This window comes from Crassostrea angulata, chromosome 9, assembly GCF_025612915.1.
Source record: "Crassostrea angulata isolate pt1a10 chromosome 9, ASM2561291v2, whole genome shotgun sequence".
In the NCBI taxonomy this organism is placed as follows: domain Eukaryota; kingdom Metazoa; phylum Mollusca; class Bivalvia; order Ostreida; family Ostreidae; genus Magallana; species Magallana angulata.
The window spans coordinates 36,218,796-36,236,654 of NC_069119.1; the positions used below are offsets into that span (position 1 = coordinate 36,218,796).

At 35.2% G+C, this 17,859-nt stretch overlaps 3 protein-coding genes across 7 annotated transcripts in view; 2 read left to right on the forward strand and 1 right to left on the reverse strand.

Moving 5' to 3' along the window:
- LOC128164098 (ankyrin and armadillo repeat-containing protein-like) overlaps positions 1-17,859 on the reverse strand; it is a 31,622-nt gene that overhangs the window by 5,216 nt on the left and 8,547 nt on the right. For 3 of the 4 annotated variants that reach the window (XM_052827829.1, XM_052827830.1, XM_052827832.1), the window contains exons 7-19: positions 17,587-17,755; positions 15,470-15,650; positions 14,848-15,076; positions 11,002-11,118; positions 9,079-9,280; positions 8,204-8,412; positions 8,010-8,114; positions 7,319-7,732; positions 6,959-7,052; positions 2,348-2,498; positions 1,328-1,481; positions 610-771; positions 131-360 (exon numbers count right to left, since the gene is read on the reverse strand). In XM_052827829.1, the coding sequence (XP_052683789.1) occupies positions 131-360; positions 610-771; positions 1,328-1,481; positions 2,348-2,498; positions 6,959-7,052; positions 7,319-7,732; positions 8,010-8,114; positions 8,204-8,412; positions 9,079-9,280; positions 11,002-11,118; positions 14,848-15,076; positions 15,470-15,650; positions 17,587-17,755 (2,417 nt within the window). The remainder of the gene's footprint in view (positions 1-130; positions 361-609; positions 772-1,327; positions 1,482-2,347; positions 2,499-6,958; positions 7,053-7,318; positions 7,733-8,009; positions 8,115-8,203; positions 8,413-9,078; positions 9,281-11,001; positions 11,119-14,847; positions 15,077-15,469; positions 15,651-17,586; positions 17,756-17,859) is intronic. The other variant, XM_052827831.1, reaches the window with a different exon arrangement.
- Positions 2,620-4,730, forward strand: LOC128164113 (uncharacterized). 2 transcript variants are annotated; one of them, XM_052827861.1, is made up of 2 exons: positions 2,620-3,059; positions 3,206-4,730. In XM_052827861.1, exon 2 carries the CDS (start codon positions 3,216-3,218, stop codon positions 4,479-4,481), a length of 1,266 nt encoding a protein of 421 aa, XP_052683821.1. In that variant the 5' UTR covers positions 2,620-3,059; positions 3,206-3,215; the 3' UTR covers positions 4,482-4,730. The 2 variants fall into 2 exon arrangements, with proteins under 2 accessions (XP_052683821.1, XP_052683820.1); XM_052827860.1 differs by having other exon boundaries at positions 2,621-3,096.
- LOC128164120 (E3 ubiquitin-protein ligase TRIM71-like) lies at positions 4,789-6,392 on the forward strand. Its single transcript, XM_052827866.1, has 2 exons — positions 4,789-5,036; positions 5,412-6,392. Exon 2 carries the CDS (start codon positions 5,419-5,421, stop codon positions 6,286-6,288), a length of 870 nt encoding a protein of 289 aa, XP_052683826.1. The 5' UTR covers positions 4,789-5,036; positions 5,412-5,418; the 3' UTR covers positions 6,289-6,392.

A 17,859-nucleotide genomic window follows, 5' to 3' on the forward strand; every position in this document is an offset into this window, starting at 1 on the left:
AGTAACAGACTACAGGATATTAAGCGGTTAATCTTGGTACAACCATTCAAGCATCACTACATTTTGACAGAGACATTTTGACTATCTATGAATTTCATCTCTCTCTGCATAGAAAAAAAAAACAACTTGCTTCACTCTTTGACTTCAACAAATCCAGTAGCACGTCAAAGTTAAATCCTGGTTCTTCTTGAAGTAGTTCCTGGTTACGAGTGTTGCTAAGGACAATGCACCCCAGCGCTATGGCAACTTCCACCTGGACCTCTTCTGAAGGAGGCTGATTTAAGTAGGTCACCAGGGTCGGGATAGCCCCTTCTTCTGCTATTTTTCTCTGTGTTACTTTGTTGTTACAATATGCAACCCCTGGAAATGAACAATCAGGTTTTTCATTTGATATTCTTTGTAAAAAGTAATATTTGTAATGTTTAAATGAAAATAATTAAAATCGGATTTTTTGGTCACTAGTGCACTTTGATTATGAAATACATTCGACATCAAATGTTTGTGAATCCATTTATTTTTTTTATCAATAATGAAGCAAAGATAGAAAAGGTGCTACTTGATTAAATTTTTGATCAACAGTGAAAAGTTCATTCATTATATTGCACTGACCCACACACAGAATTCCAAGCACCTGGATGACCATGAGTATGACTTGAGGCGAGTCTTTGTGAGTCCGCAGCAGACGGACGAGTTGATTGAAAGCCTCTGTCTGAGCTAGTTTGATCTGGTTCTCGATGTTCTCTCTCCCCAAGGCTATCGACATCATGCAGCCTGCAATACATACAGAAATGTAAGCACGTTTACTTAAATTTTGGAACAAAGATGAACATAACTTAATTATCCTAGCATTCATCCATGAAGTTAGATACAGGTAGTGAAGGTTTTTTTTTAATTTGATAGAATTTATTGATAAAGAACTAAACCACAAATATTCCTCAATTCGGACAGTTTGTTTAAAACAAATTTGCTGTACAGATGAGCAGTTATTTGTTAACTTACTTTATCCTTGAAGTAAGATGAATTATCTAAAATGCAATTCTAAGACTTTCATAAATTATACAATCTAATTTTCCCCCAAATATTTATCAATTTGGACAGATCAATTGCTTGCTTGGGAACAAGAATTCAGATGAGTTTTATTTATTGGCAATCTGACCTTGACCTTTAGTTTTAACCCTGTCATGTTTGCTTGAGTCTAATCAAACTGCAGCAGCTAGTTCTAATGTGTCCTTCAACAATATGCTACAGCTGGTTTTCTTTGATCTGACCTTGACCCTAATTTTGACACAAGATTATTATATGATGTAATTAAAAATATAATACTGACCGACTTGCAGCAGTTTCTCTGTGTCCTCCAGTAGCATGCTACAGATGTCGGGGATGCTGGTTTTCTCGGCGATGTACTTCTGCTGGGAAGTGGTGCTGCCCGCCAAAGCCCAGAGTGCCTTGGCCCCATGTTCCTTCACCGATACATTAAAGTTCTGTGGGGAATGTGAAGGTAAAACAACGTAGATGTCTTAATAACTAAGGTGTGACATATGTTTATTGTACAGTTAAGAGATCTGGATGGTCTTGGTCTTTTTTAGGTTATATTGTTCTCCTTTAGATGGAGAGCACTTTAAAAAGATATATTTACATTTTCCAGTGTCTTTGCCTGTGATAACACTACGTATCGATTTTGTACTATATAACCCATAATACAAATGACGCCAAATTGAGGCGCCAGCGGGGTTTGCTTATTTATATTTAAATATTTAATTGTACGATGGCTTAAAATTATATAAATATAAGTAATAAGGAATCATTCTTTGAATATTATGAGGTGATAATTTCGGTCAGGCGTGATCAAATCTATCATAAAGCCCTTTGGGCTTTATTGGATTTGATCACGCCCCGACCAAAATTATCACCTCATATTACTCAAAGAATGATTCCTTATTCCTTATATGGGATAAGCATTCAAATTTTAATGCTTAATAATCAACTGTTCTTTACTAAATACAAAAAGTTCATCCTTAAAAAAAATGTTTGTTTGGAATAGCTGCCTGGAGGTTTTTATGTCCAGGAGAAGAAGGGATGTTTTTTTTCAAACTTGAAGTTTAACTAATTTAAAAATGGTAAAAAATAAAAATCTCCATGTAAAAAAAACCAGTTCTTTTATTTTTTGCTAATAAAATTTTATCAGCGGGGTATTTTGATGAGGTAGGAGGCAATTCCAAACAAACAATAGATAGGTTTTATTTTGGCCTAATTCATACTTTCAAAAATTATATCTAAAAATTTATGGTGGAGCTGATGGCTATGGTGATATGTTGACCACCAAGCCTCTTCAATAATATCTAAATACCTTGAGGAGTTTTTTGAGAGCAGTGGGGGCCTTAATTCGGAGGAAGGTCTGTTGGCAGGCAAGGTTATCCTGGGCCAGCGCCTCGATGGCATTAGCACACTTCACCCGCACCGTCTCATTAGCTGTTCCATTAATTATATCCACCAAGGGCCTGTAAAATACGAAAATAAATTGTATGTGTGTGTGTGTATATATTAATCCACTACCAGCCAAAATTAGAACTGTTTGCTCTATCAGGTTGAATAAATAACTTTTCCAAATTTAATTGGGTTTTAATAAGTGGTATCATAAATGTAAACTTAAATGGATGCTTCATATTTGGACTGAACCCTGTTCCTTTGGTTCACAAACAATCTGAGCTATACCCATATAGGTATTATTGTGCTACCTGTAATCAGATTAAAGCAAGGTTTCCCCATGTATATTTTCCATGACCCCAACTACATGTACATAGTTAGTACACTGTACATGTATTACAAATTATTTAGCTTGTGACCTCTTGGTACAGTTCAAGATTTAAATGACCAATCGACCAAATCATCTAATTTTTATTTCTACAGTCGAAAGCTCTGGGGATTTAAATCATGTGACGGTTCAGTGTATAAATAGTTTGCCATCAGGATATGACAATAAATACAAGTCTAAAAGGGTTTAACTTAAGATTAAAGATCATGACAATTACTTGTAGTTGAGGAAGCATAGATCTACTAAGGTTTGTAAACATGTGTATAGGGCCATTTTTGAGGCAGGTAATATGAAATATACTGTAGATTTCTCTGTATATGATTTAATGAATGTTATAATAATCATACATATTTCATTGGAGTTAAATTGTCATTTTCTTGTATTGAATTCTAGATTTCTAGTGATGGACCCTCGGCTCTGTGCCCAAGATGTCCTCCGGTGTGACCAGTGTGAATCTCCATCGGTGGAGAGCCACTGTGACACTTGTCAATCAAGACTCTGTAACGACTGTGTCACCAGGGGGCGCTGCTCAGACTCCTCCTTACCTCACCAAGTGGTACCACTCAGGGAGAGAATCACTGTTCCCAGGTATCCAAAGTGTTCACAACATGCTGACAAACACTGTCAGCTTCACTGTCAGAAATGTGACACTGCTGTCTGTTCCACATGCATTTCTACTGGTACACATCTCGGCCACCCCATTGTTGACATCTTAAACAAAGATGCAGGCCAGTTAGGGGCTACAGCAGCCTCACCGAATACTGCAGACAAAGAAAAGCAGAGTTCTCTTCAGTCGGAATTATCAATGGAGACATCAGAAGCAGAATCTGTGGTTCCTGTCAAACACCTTCTGGACAAGCCAAGGGTAACCTACAAGTACCGAGCCAGCATTTCTTGTGTTTATGGCGTGGCTTGCTTTGGTGATGACATCTGGACATTCGAAGATGATAAGACCATAAGGCGATTCAACGCAGTAGCTAGGGAACAGACGATGACCATCACTACAAAGTGTAAGACACTGCCCTGTGATATCACAGTGACAAAGAAGGGATATCTCGTCTTTACTGATGTTGATGAAAGAACGGTGAACATAGTGAAGAAGAAGAAAATCGAGAAGCTGGTAAAGCTTAAGAAATGGCTGCCCCGCTATGTCTGCTCCACCTCTGCTGACGACCTCTTGGTCGTCATGGACCACGCTGATTACAACACTGAACCTACAAAGGTTGTCCGTTACTGCGGATCCACAGAAAAACAAGCAATTCAAGTGGATGACCGGGGCAAGCCTCTCTATTCATCTGGTGGATACCACCATTTTATTGCAGAGAATGGAAATCTTGATATCTGTGTGTCCGACAACTGTTATGACTTTGCATGTGTGACCGTGGTTGATCAATTTGGGAAATTCCAGTTTCGCTACAAGGGTCATCCTCTCACGGACAAGAAGAGATTTAATCCTCGCGGAATTGATACCGACAGTCAAAATCGGATCTTGGTTGCGTGTGCAGACAATTTAAACATTCATATTCTGAACAAGAATGGGCAGTTCCTTGGTTACATAGATAACTGTGACCTGCACTGGCTGCATGGTCTATATGTGGACTCTAGAGACTACCTCTATGTGACTGAATACTTGAATGGAATTGTGAAGAAAATTCAGTACACTTCTTGATTGTTTATCAATTTCTGAATCAATAATCTTGTAACTTTAATAGAAATTAAAGAAATCAAATTGATCAATGTTTCTTCCTAGTAAAATCTAAACATTAGTCTCATATCTATATACATGTATATGAGATATATATTTATATGAAATATAATTCATTTTAAAGTAAAAATCAAAGGACTGAAAGTACTGTCTTATTTTTTTGTGACACCTTGCCTAAGAATCTCACTTGTAATTAAACTGACCATTAAATGAAGAGACCAAAACTATAACAAGTCTTTGGTATATTTAAATTCAGATCATCTATTACATGACTTACTAGCATTAAAAATTCCTTATATCTATTTAAAAATTCCCTTTCAAGCTCTGAAAGTTGGGATTTAAATCACGTGATAGCATACTCTGTGTAGAAATAGCTTTGCCTACAAAGATCCAGGGACATTTATATTACTGCATTATTTTGTATGTACCAGATTAATTTAACAGGTTCATGAGGCACTTGTATGCCCTTTGTGTTGGATACTGGATCAAAACGTGACCACTTCGATTCATAGTTCACAGGTGAGACAAGTAAATTAAATATCAGATATAAGTATGTCACTATGTGCATATCTCACAGATATAAAATGAGAGAGAGAGAGTATTTAAAAGTATTTAGAAATAAGAGAGAATGAGTTAGGAGAGAGAATGAATGAATGATTGTGTAAGAAGAGAGAGAATGCTAGAGAATAAGAAATATGTGTCACAATGTTAAATGAACCTGTTGAATGATACTTTTCTAGAACACTTAGCATTTAACCATAAACTTGCAAAATGCAACCGTGAATTCTTGAGGATCTAGTTAACTGATTTGAAAGTGTTTTATTGTAATTTATTAATAATTTTTTTGATATTCATGATCATTGATAAACTGCGTGTGTCTATTGTATTCTATAGTCAGTTCATGGTCACTGTGATGGACCCACAATGCCGTGCCCAAGATGTCCTTCGGTGTGACCAGTGTGAATCTCCATCGGTGGAGAGCCATTGTGACACCTGTCAATCAAGACTCTGTAACAACTGTGTCACCAGGGGGTGCTGTTCAGACTCTTCCAAACCTCACCAAGTGGTGCCATACACAGAAAGCAGAAAGCTTCGGTATCCACCGTGCTCACTACACGCAGACAAACACTGTCAGCTTTACTGTCAGAACTGTGACACTGCTGTCTGTCCCAAATGCATCTCCAGTGGTACACATCGAGGGCATGAATTTGCAGACATTTTGCAAAAGAGAAACTACATTAGGAAACAAGCAGGCCTTTCCCAAATGATGGATTCAGAAGTTAAGGCAAATGAACAGTTAGGAAGTTTTTCTGTCAGTGAATTATCAATTGGTTCAAAAGCAGAAAAACAAGGATTCAACACTTCAGAAGCTCAGTGTTTTATTCCAGACAAAACATTGTTAGAGAAATTAAAACAGGAAAAACTTTTTCAGGGCAAGGTGGGAAAATCAATACAGAACCGTTCCATACACTGTCCGGATAAACCGATAGGGGAAAAATCAACAGAAGAAAAATCAATGCAGGATAAACCAATGCAGGTTGAACAAAAAGAAACCAAAGCTAAGCTCACTGCCAATAAAACTGGTTCCTCTAAAGTTACTGGTTACAGTGAGGAAGTGGTTCGAAGCACAAGGGGTCCTCAGGACCAAGTGATAACACAGTACAGCATCAGGGGTACACAGCAGACCAGGAATGGGTACATGGTCTACACTGAGGAGACCCACATTGTCCACAAGCTCAGCAATCTTGGGGCCTCTTTCCATAAGAAGTGATAGATCTCCAACTAATTAATTTTTTAGCTAAACTATTGTGTGTTTTTATTAAAGATCTTGGCTTAAATGCATTTTTTACAGATCAATATGGGCATTAAAAAAATAAACATTCATCTTGATGATCTTACATCATGCAAAGCAGTAAAACTATACATGAATAAAATCCAAAATATGTAGTAAAATTTTGTGTTACTCTTTTTTATTAACGTTTTTGTCTTTTGTACAAGGGTGATTGCCATAGACCCTTCAAGGTCAATCTGAAATAATCTAATTGGTAGTCATTTCTGAATCAACCCCTGTCCAGCGTTAAATTACTTAGTAAAATAATCAAGTAGAAGGTCTTAATTATAAGTCTGCTGGGAATTTTAAGGAAGCTGTTAACGACCTTAATTTATAAATTTTATATATTACAATTTTTATATCCATAAACTATCATTTTGTTACAGAAAATTCTTAATATTTTAGTTTTAAAATTTGAATATTTTCATGTATCTTTATATTAAGCTCTCTTTCTAAAGAAGATCAATTTGGTCTAAAAATGGCCATGACCACCCATCCCTTCTAATGTCCCCTGTTTAAGTCCTGCCAACTACTCAACAGCTGGAATTGTAATGACCAGCACTTTGCAGCATCCAGACAGTTTTCTAATTCGACAAATAAATGTACTCACTCTAAAGCTCCCGCCTCTAACAGAGCGTCCTGGTTCTTTTTATTTCCTGAAGAGATCGCCGCAATACATGCTGCTGTTGCCGCTTTTAATTTCTCTAAGAAAGGTTTCAAAAACATTAATATTAATAATTCTTTGATAAAGCAAAATAAAAAATGTTTTGAATGAATTATGAATGAATGATGGTAATTCTTTGATAAACGGTTTAACATTAAAAGGAGAAAAATATTAAAATATGCTATGTTTTTGAGAATTATGATAAAACATGAAACAAATGCTGGCATGATTAGTGTATCCCATTCAAAATTTAAAGTTTTATAGTAACTTGGTTTCTAAAATAGCCATTCTAATCTCAACACATACCTGAATCCAATGTCAGAAACTCGCGAAGAAATGCGATTCCTCCGTTTTCCGCCACCGCGTCCTGATTGGGGGGATTTCCTGCACAGAGAACACGGACGGCATTGACAGTGTTTATCAGGACTTCCTCCAGCTCAGAGTCCATAAGATGAATCAGCGGGGGAATCCCGCCTTCGTCCGCAATAAGCGACTGGTTTCCTTGGACACTGGCAATGTCCGACAGGATTATGGCCACGCGAGACTGAATGTTATCGTCTGGAGAGTTGAGCAGCTGGATCAGAATTGGGGCAGCTTTGGCAGCCGTCAGAGCATGACGAACCTCCGCATGTTCCGAGATGTTGACGATGACGGAGGCGGCCACTGATTGGAGGACTTCATTGTCTGAACTCAGCAAGGTCACCAAGGCTGGGATACCCCCTACAGTCCAACAAATAAAGATGTGGATTAAAGTTTAAATTATATATACTTATATACAAGGTATGGATCTTTCTATGAGGATGACATTTGGAATCTTTTTCAAAAACAGAAAGCGAAACAGACTAAACCTAAAATTACATTCATGCATCCAAGACTTAGTATGATTAATCTGCTTTTAGAATGGATCTCTCTATGAAGATGACATATATTTATTTTCTAGAATACAGAGTGACACAGATTAAACCTTAAAATTAAATTCATATAAGTATGTTTTCACCTGCTTCCAGAATGGATTTCCAGTGCTCCGGTTTTGACGTAGACAAGACCTCCAGACATTTGACAGCACTGTCCTTCTTTTCCACTTCTGGATCAGTCAGCATTTCTATCAAATAGGAATCAGAAATTGTAATCAACATAGTATTTTTCCTCCCTGCACTCTGACGACTGACAAGCTGACATTAAAGTACTTACTAACAAGAATCTTCCACACAGGGGCTTTCTGGTGGCCCCACTCAATGAGATACTCCAAGACGTTAGTGTGGAATCTCATGGCAGCGAGATTGACCATTCCGTTCCCTTCCCCGTCCAGCCGGGAAATGTCCGCTCCGAGTTTGATCAAACATTTCACGGCAGAGAGTCCTCCAGAACTCGCAGCTAGCAACAGAGGTGTGGACCGAACACTGAAACACAAGGAATCCAATGGTTCTAAATTATTACGGGAGGCACTTTCTCTTTGACAGTTAAGCTATACTGAAGTTTACAAATTATCTTTGATCTTTATAAAACTATTGTTAGTACTGTTTTTGTTAATGTCTGGAAATGGCAACCAACACTGTAACTTGCAGTGTTCATGCAAGCAGATGTTTTCAGTATTTATAATGTATTTTACTTTGTTTTTCCTAGTATTTCTTTTTCTCCTTCTCTCTCTCTCCACCTAGTTATCATTCATGCTTAAGTCTTAGGGTAATCACTTTTGTTCTTTTCTTTACAAACCTGACATCTCTCTACTCTTTCTCTCTTTCTCTGTTCTTTGAAAGGAGTTCTGGTCCTTTGTTAATTCACACTCTCTCTCTCTCATTTTAAGACATTTCCCTCTAACTCTCATTTTTTCTTTTTCTTTCTCTCATTTTCTTTCTATCTCTCATATCCTTGTCTCTCACTCTCTGTGACTCTCTTATCTCCTCTCTCTCTCTCTCTCTCTCAAACTTACTCATTTCTAGCCAGGGAGTCCTAACATCTCACTCTCTCTTTCTCTCTCTCATTTATACTTATTAGTTCTCTCTCTTTCATTTATACTTATTAGCTCTCTCTCTCTCTCTCTCTCTCTCTCTCTCTCTCATACTTACTCGTTCCTAGTCAGCAGCTCTATGACTGGATTGTTCCTCCTGGCCATTAATTTGATGATCGACTCGTGGTCGAAGAAAGCAGCGTGGTGGATCGGGGCCCATCCGTCCTGATCGTACAATGTCTGTCCTGCACAACACGCCAACAAACAGGCCGCAGCATCCAAGGCCCCACAACGGGCAGCGATATGGAGCCCAGTCGGACCTTCAAAAAGGGGAATAACTCTTCAAATACATATTTCACTTTTGCATTAATTCCTAGTTATATCCTTGTTAAAAATTGCAAATGTGTTAAGCATTCCAATATATACACTTCATTACGACTATATTTTAGTTTATTAATTGTTTTCACAAGCAATAAAGCCTATTATAGCACGATTATGTCACTATGTCTGCATCTATCCTTTGAAATAATTAATATAATAAAAAATTAGTAAGCATTTTAAAGCTGATTTTTAAAATATAAATAATTGAAAAGCTAAACATTCTGTAATTATTCATCATATATTTATTTCACAATATTTTTATTCCTGACATTTTTAGTACTGCACAAATAATATATTGATTTGTTAGGTTATGTTAGTACTACAAACACACGCAAAGTTCAGAGTATTTTTTCCCATGATTCCATTGTGTATGATCATGCCACCATGATGGACCAATCCTTGTGTTCAATCATTGACAACCATACAATGCTAGAGGTCATGTAAAGCAAAATAATATGCTGCTAAGTACTGTAGATTCCTTATTTTGTGAGAGTGCTTAATTCCGCATTCAATCATTACGCATCAAATTACCAGAATATAGAATTGTAAATGCCTTTTTATAATATAGTTTCATTTAGTTTACATCGATCTGCCTGAAAAATAAAAGCAAGACTCTTAAATCTGCAAAATTTGCTTCTCACGATTTTACGCAGATATTAATTCCTCATGTTTAATTAGGAATCTACAGTACATTTTTCATTTGATAATTTTTAAATATCTGTATGTGGCCTTTCTTCAGTTCCTATATGATTATATAAGACTTAGGATTATATATATAACATCAATGTCCCAATAAAAACTTTTTTAACACTATCACTCATTGATATGCAGTATACATAACCAGTGGGTAATATATCTCCTGTAACACGTAAACACATCACAACCCGACCGCCATACAACCGGTCACCACTGCTAAATCCTTTGCCACAAATACCAAGCGTTTTATCTTATAATTTTTATCTGTTAACCAACAAGAACATGTATAATTAGTTATAATGTATATATATGTAATAATTAGACCATTAAATTATAATGTACTTGAATCAGAATCCCATTTGAACAACAGTAACAACTGTCCCAGAGGTCACCTGTGCAAACACGGTACTACACTATTCTGGGAGTGTGATAAATCCAGACTGACAGCTAGTGTTAAGCTGAACAACTATTAAATGACACTGACAGTGCCTGATTGACAGTTATTTTATTATGCTGACACCAACAACTGACTGTGATAATTTAAATCCAGACTGACAGTGTTTAGCTGAATAAACAGCTATTAACTGACACTGACAGTGCCTGATTGACAGTTATTTTATTACGCTGACACCAACAACTGACTGTGATAATTTAAATCCAGACTGACAGTGTTTAGCTGAATAAACAGCTATTAATTGACACTGACAATGCTTGATTGACAGTTATTATACTATGCTGACACCAACAACTGACTGTAATTGAATGCACACAATCACACCATCTGACACCAACTCCTGACAGTGCTTTAGATATTGCACACACAGTCACTTCCCGTCACCACATTGTCACGGACAATGACAACTGACAGTCATCAACTGACACTGACAGTCATCAACTGACAATGACAGTCATCAACTGACACTGGCAACTGACAGTGCCTGACTGCACCTAGTCATATATTGACCTGGTCCTGACTTTACTGGGAGATATGGCAGTCCTTCCTTTCGAGCCTGAATTTCCTCTGCTTTAAACACATCCAACTCATCAGACTCGCTGTTGGTTGGTTGAAACTCACTATACACTGGAAATGGAGCAACCAATTTGGGAATTTGAATAAACCGCTATAATTCCATTAAAAAAACATATAGTTTATATTAAGGGAGATCATGCCCAGAAAAATAACTGTTTGTGCTCTAGGCAGTTAATTGCTTATAAATAGCTCATGATCAGCAACAACAAATTCACTGACAATAGGAGGTTTTAAGTGAAAATAGGCTATTAATCTCTTCAAATGGAAGCTTCTTTAAACTTTTATCCTTTATAACCACGTCGATTTGGACTAATTGGTGAGATCATACATTATAATTTTAATTAGAGATTGCATTCGTTATCCATTAATTAAAATCAAATCGAAGGAATCAATCTAGTAAGAGATAATCATGCATAAAATCATATATTTTAAACAAATTTTTGTCAATATTGAATAGCATTTTTTTTTTGTAATTTCCATGAAAATCCATGGATCATATTTTCATGCATTTATACAGAGGAAAATGAGTAATATTTCTCATTTCAATACCTTTAAACATGCACGGAGGAACAATTACAGCATGGTAAATGTGAATATTTACAGGTATATGGGAATATAGATCTTGATCATGCTCATTCAGTGTATATAATACATGTATATATACTGTATACAGGGAAATATTTGCATCCTATTGTTTTTGTCCTTTCACCCTCGTTGTCAGCGGGCAAATTTAGGACTGGGCAAATTCCAGTAGCTCAAATTATCTCTCTTAAAACACAAATATGTCTGAACTAAGGGCAATTCAAGACGGGGCGAAACTGTTAGTGAAGAAGGGCGAAAATTACAAAGGGCGAAAATAACCCTGTATACAGTATGTACAAAATAAATTCATGTAACAGTGGATTTAATTACACAGTCATGTAATATGTATGTGGTATATATATAATAAATGCATTCTTCATTTTTATATACGTGTATTGCCCATGCAGATTGAGATGCGTGCTGGGAAATTCATTCTCCTGGGCATGCTCAGTGGTACACCAGAGATTTACACATACAAAATACCTGTGGCTTTTCGGCTACTTTCCCTCTCCCCTGAACAAAACGATAGATAAAAATATTCTGATTATTATATCTAATGAAAGGAATTTTTTTACTTTCTATTTAGATTCCTTTTGAATGCAATGCCTGGATCCAAAACATGATTGCATATGATGTATCAATCAATCAACTTCACAAACCGTGGACTGAAAAATTAAAGTGGAAAGAGAAAAAAAAAACACTGCCCATGGTGACATTATAATTACGCCGGAGTCAGAAGGCATGCCAACCATTGGTTCTAGTACTGTGACAATCAAATCGTCAAACAATCGTCAACAAAACTTCACAAAACCAGACACATCTTGGAGTAAATACCTTGGTACATGGAGCTTTTCTTCAACACTGAGTAAAAAATGCACGGAGTTTTATGCACAACAGAAATCTTTCAATAGATATTGATAGTAGTATTTGGTCATTAGACTCTGCTAGCTAGAGATATTAATAGTCGTATTCGGTAATTAGCCCCTGCTAGCTGACTAAAATTCCGACGAAAAAAATTCAAGTTTGCTAACACATTATTCATTATGTATGTGGCTGTATGAATATAACTACTAGAAATCAGTGGATCAGAAATTATAAACAAGCCAATGATGAGAATGTATTTTGTCAAATATTTAGTCCAAAACTTGTATATTATGAATTTTTATGGACTTAATATAATAATTAAGTGCCAATAAAATTAAACAATTAACACTCATTTAGCTTGCAATCTATAAATTTCACTGTATCAATTTTTAGTAAAAAAAATTTTTTGCATGCATGATTTGCTCTAAATATTGAATTCACTTGTTCTGTATATAGATCAATTTTCTTTTTTACATGTAAAAATTGTTATAGTTGTTTGGAAAATCTGAATTATTTTACTAAAACCATGGCTTGAAAAAGTGGCCTCGTCTGGGTTTTTTGTACACTAAATATTTTAAATTAATCAAAATGTATAATTTTTAACATTTATATACCACAACATTGTCTCTAACTACAGACATTTGAGTTCCTATACATCGCTTTCACAATGACGGCAGCTAGGGATCAAAATATTAATACAAATACAGCACTGTAAAGCACAATAAGCCTATCACCGTTGTCATGACAACATAAAAAGGGTGTGCAGGGGGCATACACTTGTAATGGGAAAGTATTAAAAACAAGAAAAAAAAAAAGAAAACAGCGTCAAAGTGTTGTATATAGATTCAGAGTAACCAAAAAGTCGAGAGATAAATTCAAAGTATAATATATTGCAGAGGAAAACCTGTAAGAAAAATTGGCTCTGAATTGATCAATAATGCAAATTAATATGCATGCAATTTTTTAAAAATATCATCACATATAATCTGACTGTGTTAGTATCTTTCAGAATATTTTTTTCCCATAATTATATATAATATGAAATATAATGTATGTATACATGCATTAGAGATTTTCGTTTTTGGAAATTCTTCTTTTATACACATAAAATATGACAAAGAGATTATATGTGGTAATATTCAAATACCGTAACATTGGCTAGCACATTTGGTTATTAGGTTATTAGTTCATTAATTAACACATGTATGCATGCCAATGCATTAAGTTTCATATTTCTTCCAGTTTCATAGACTCACAGAGCAATATAGAATGATTGAAAAAACAAGAAAGAAAAATTCGAAATTACACAAAAATGCATGAAGAAGTCTAGAGAGAGAAAAAATGAAAAACAAAACTTGAAGAATAAAATAAGAGGAAATTTATAGAAGAAGTATATCTTTATCAGAGAATTTGTTCTAAGTGTCGGTGGGTTGGAGAAACATTAAACTTTACAAATATCAAGAAGGACGGGGCGTTTAGGGTCCCCTTTCCTGCCGCCTGAACTTTGCACTCCTGTTTGGGAAAAAGATCATCAAAATATGTGAAATATGTCATCAATTCGGGGTTAAAAAAAGTCATCTGACATCAATATCTGAGTAACACATTACTGATTCTGATAAAAAAAACCTTAATATTATCATCAAAATATGTCATCAGTTTTGGTAAAAAAAAATATCAACAAAATGGATGATAAATATGTCTTCACTTCTGGTAAAAAATCATCAATAACAGAGTCATTATTTTCTGGGTTTGTAGATATAAGAAGGTGCAATACAATATGATAACATCTTTAATATCTATAACAAAGAGTGAATAAACATTTAATATTATAAAGCTAATTCATAACAGTGCATAAGATTATTTATTTTTTTATGAAAATAGCTATCATCTAGAAATATAAAAGCTTGATAGCCAAGTCTTGATCTGGCTAATTGGAGAGAAACACATAATAAGAAGCAAAAAATATACTACATGTATACCGTAATAATCATATAAAAAAACTGCAAAAACTTGTCATCTGTTGGGGTTTTTTTTCATATTGTTTTGTAAATTTAAAAAATATATAAAATAAATTGTCAGTAAAATGTTAGATATATTAAAGTTTGAAGTTAAAAAAAAGATTTTATCATCATTGTATATTAATACACATGTACCAATAAGAGCATTAAAAACAAAATTAAGAATACCCATAATTTAACCAATCAGAAAATTCTAATAAGTAGACATCAATTAAATGCAGGGTAAGTAAACAAATTAAATTTCAAAAAAATATTTTTAAAATTGTTATCAAGAGAAATGCTGAAAAGTTTGAAATATAGTTATGGAGATTATTACCTGTGGACAAGATGTTGTTGCGTCTAGAATTGATATCCACGGTTTGTCGCAGCAGACTGACAATTATCTGCGGCCGATTGTTCATTGCAGCGTGATGCAAAAGCGACAGACCGTGTTCGTCTTGCTTTGTCAACCGTGACATCTGCTGTCCCAGAGTTTTGCGACACATATGGACAAAGATGATGACCAGTCCTCTAATGGCCGCCGCTCGCGGTCCCGTCATCTGAGCCTGTTAACGATCACAAAAACCTTTATAATTAACAAGATATTATTAGAGAAAGATTATGGAAGAAATCTTGCAATGAAATTGATAAAAGAAATACCTGCCTTCCACATTATATTTTGATTTTTTTTGCCTAAAACTGATTAAATTTGTGTGTCTTTAAAAAAATAAATTGAGAAATCATTGATATTCAACACATATAGCTTTCAATAACATCTAAGATAATCTTTGGAGGGATTCATTCAAAAGAATTCATACAACAGGTACATGTGTATTAGGACATATTCCAGAAAACACCAATTCACTTAATCGACATCATTTATTTTCCAGATTTTTTTCTTTCCGAAATGTGTGGAATTGACTGTCTTTAACCAAGATGTTTGGACTTTTTTTTTATACCTTTAACTTTCCAGTCTTTTTCTTGCCAAAATGTTTGACAAAGATGTCCCACATGGGCGTGTCCTGTAGGGGGAGGTACTTTCTTTCTAGGTCAATGGTCAGCTTTGTGTTGAAGGCCTTTATCCAGGCGGGCTGCTGGGGATTAAAGAACGTCTCAAACTCCAGGAAGATCAGGTAGTACCTGAAACAGGTAAAGGCAAAATGAGGTCATGTGAAACAGACGAAGACTAAATTAAATGTAGGTCATGTGAAAACGATGAAGACAAAATGAGGTCATGTGAAACAGGTGAAGGCAAAATAAGGTCATGTGAAACAGCATACATGTTAACCTACAGTGATGAAAAATAGGTAGATTTTAAACCGAAAAGCGGTAGCATCGCGCGTGGCCTTTTTTCGCGTATATTTCAAAGCACAGATTTGTATGTACTACTGCTACATGTGTAGTAAAGACTATTGAAATTTGGTAATATTAACACTAGCAATAAAAATGTTCGTATGCATTTACCATGATTATAATGATTACCAGTACGCGGCTATGTTAAGGCTGTCCGAAGCTAAATATATATCGAAAAATGATACTATTCTAATTATCGAAAAATGCTTTAACCGTGTGAGTTTCTTTAAACTTTTATTACATAAGTTAACAGTGGCATCCAACACTATATTTGATGTATTTTTGTGACGTCATATATTTTTCTAAAGCACGTGACGGGTGTACTCTAACACGGTAAATAATCTATAAAAATTGCATCAGCACAAGTGAATAATGACATTAAATCAAAAATATTTTTATGAAAAATCCTTCGATAAGTAAAGTATTTTGCAGTTCTTGCTGGGGGTTCATATAAATATTTCGTTTATTTGAAATATTGCCAAAACATTTCGCACCGCCATCAAAATAAGGCACATTTTTACCTTTTAGGCTCGATTTACACAAAATCGTGTCAATCGGTAGGTTTCCCCCAGCAAGATTCACAGTGGTACTTATTTTCTCTCCCGATTTCACGTAAAATATACTAAAATTGTTTTTATCTTTCACTTGTGGCAAGCCGTTTTTTATATGCACATACATATCACCATTCATTAGATTACACGTAACAGGGGGAGTCTCAAAACCATTAGTTTATGAATAGTTATTTACCTATTACGAAGCTTTAAAACTGTTGATTTTTTTATACTCCATATCGGTGATATTGAATTTAGTATCACTAGTATTTACAACAGTGTCTGTGTAAAGGATTGAAGTGGTTTTATTATGCACAATGAATATTACTTATTACGTTACGATACATTCCCTAAGAACGATCGAAAGGAATGCAGATCGTGACGTCAAAGTTAACTATGACGTCATATCTTATGAAGTACAGACAAGTGATTTTCTACATATCGCTGTGAAATTAATCGGGCAGCCTTAACATAGCCGCGTAAGCTATTTTTAAGGAAAAATGTTTGAGTGCAGAGCCCTTAACAATTACCTTTGTTCAGAAAAATAGGTTAAGTTGCCAAAATTGATTATATAAGAGAAGTAAGAACTTAAGCAGGAATTCATATGTTCTTTTTCAATATCAAAACGATGTTTACATGCTTATTTATTACAAATGCAGCATTCAATAAATTGCAAGTCAAGTTTACTGTTATGGCCAAGTTAAAAGATATATTCAATCCTCGTTAAAGCCACGTGTGGAATTGCATAGCTTCTTTTTCCATTGCGAGGATAAAATCGACATGTCTTGTAACTAATGTAATCACGGGAAGTGGCTTCTTTCATCGTTCAATGTAAAACACATGCTTGAAAACTTCATCCAAGCGTCTAAATAAAGCCTTTGTGTGCCTCCGATTCAAAGTCACGCCCTAAATTCAAACCCGACGAGAATTTTTGACCACAATGGCTTCCAAAATAGCTATTTATCAAAACAAGGAACGTATTTTAAAGAAAAGCGGTAGGCGGGAGACAGAGCTAAAAAGCGGTAGACTTCCCCATAAATCGGTAGAGTTAACATGTATGGAAACAGGTGAAGACAAAATTCAGTCATGTGAAACAGATGAAGGCAAAATTAGCCATTTAGGTCATACTTTTTTCCATTTTTCTGGATATATACACTAAAATAGAGCCTTACTCTTTTCCATCCACTGTAATTTTTGGCACCTCATAATGCTCTTTGATAGTTTCCATGGAAATGGCTTTTATAAAACCTTGCTCAGCTATTGCTAGGATATCCGAATATCTGTTGGTCACTTCCTTAGGTGTCGCTTCTAGATCGTCTGTCTCAAAGTCGATGTTTATTCCTTTAAAACAAACACTCACAATTGAACATCTCAATCTAACGGAAAAATCGCATTTTGAAATTACAGTCATTATATATAGAAGTGAATACATTCAATTATAAAGA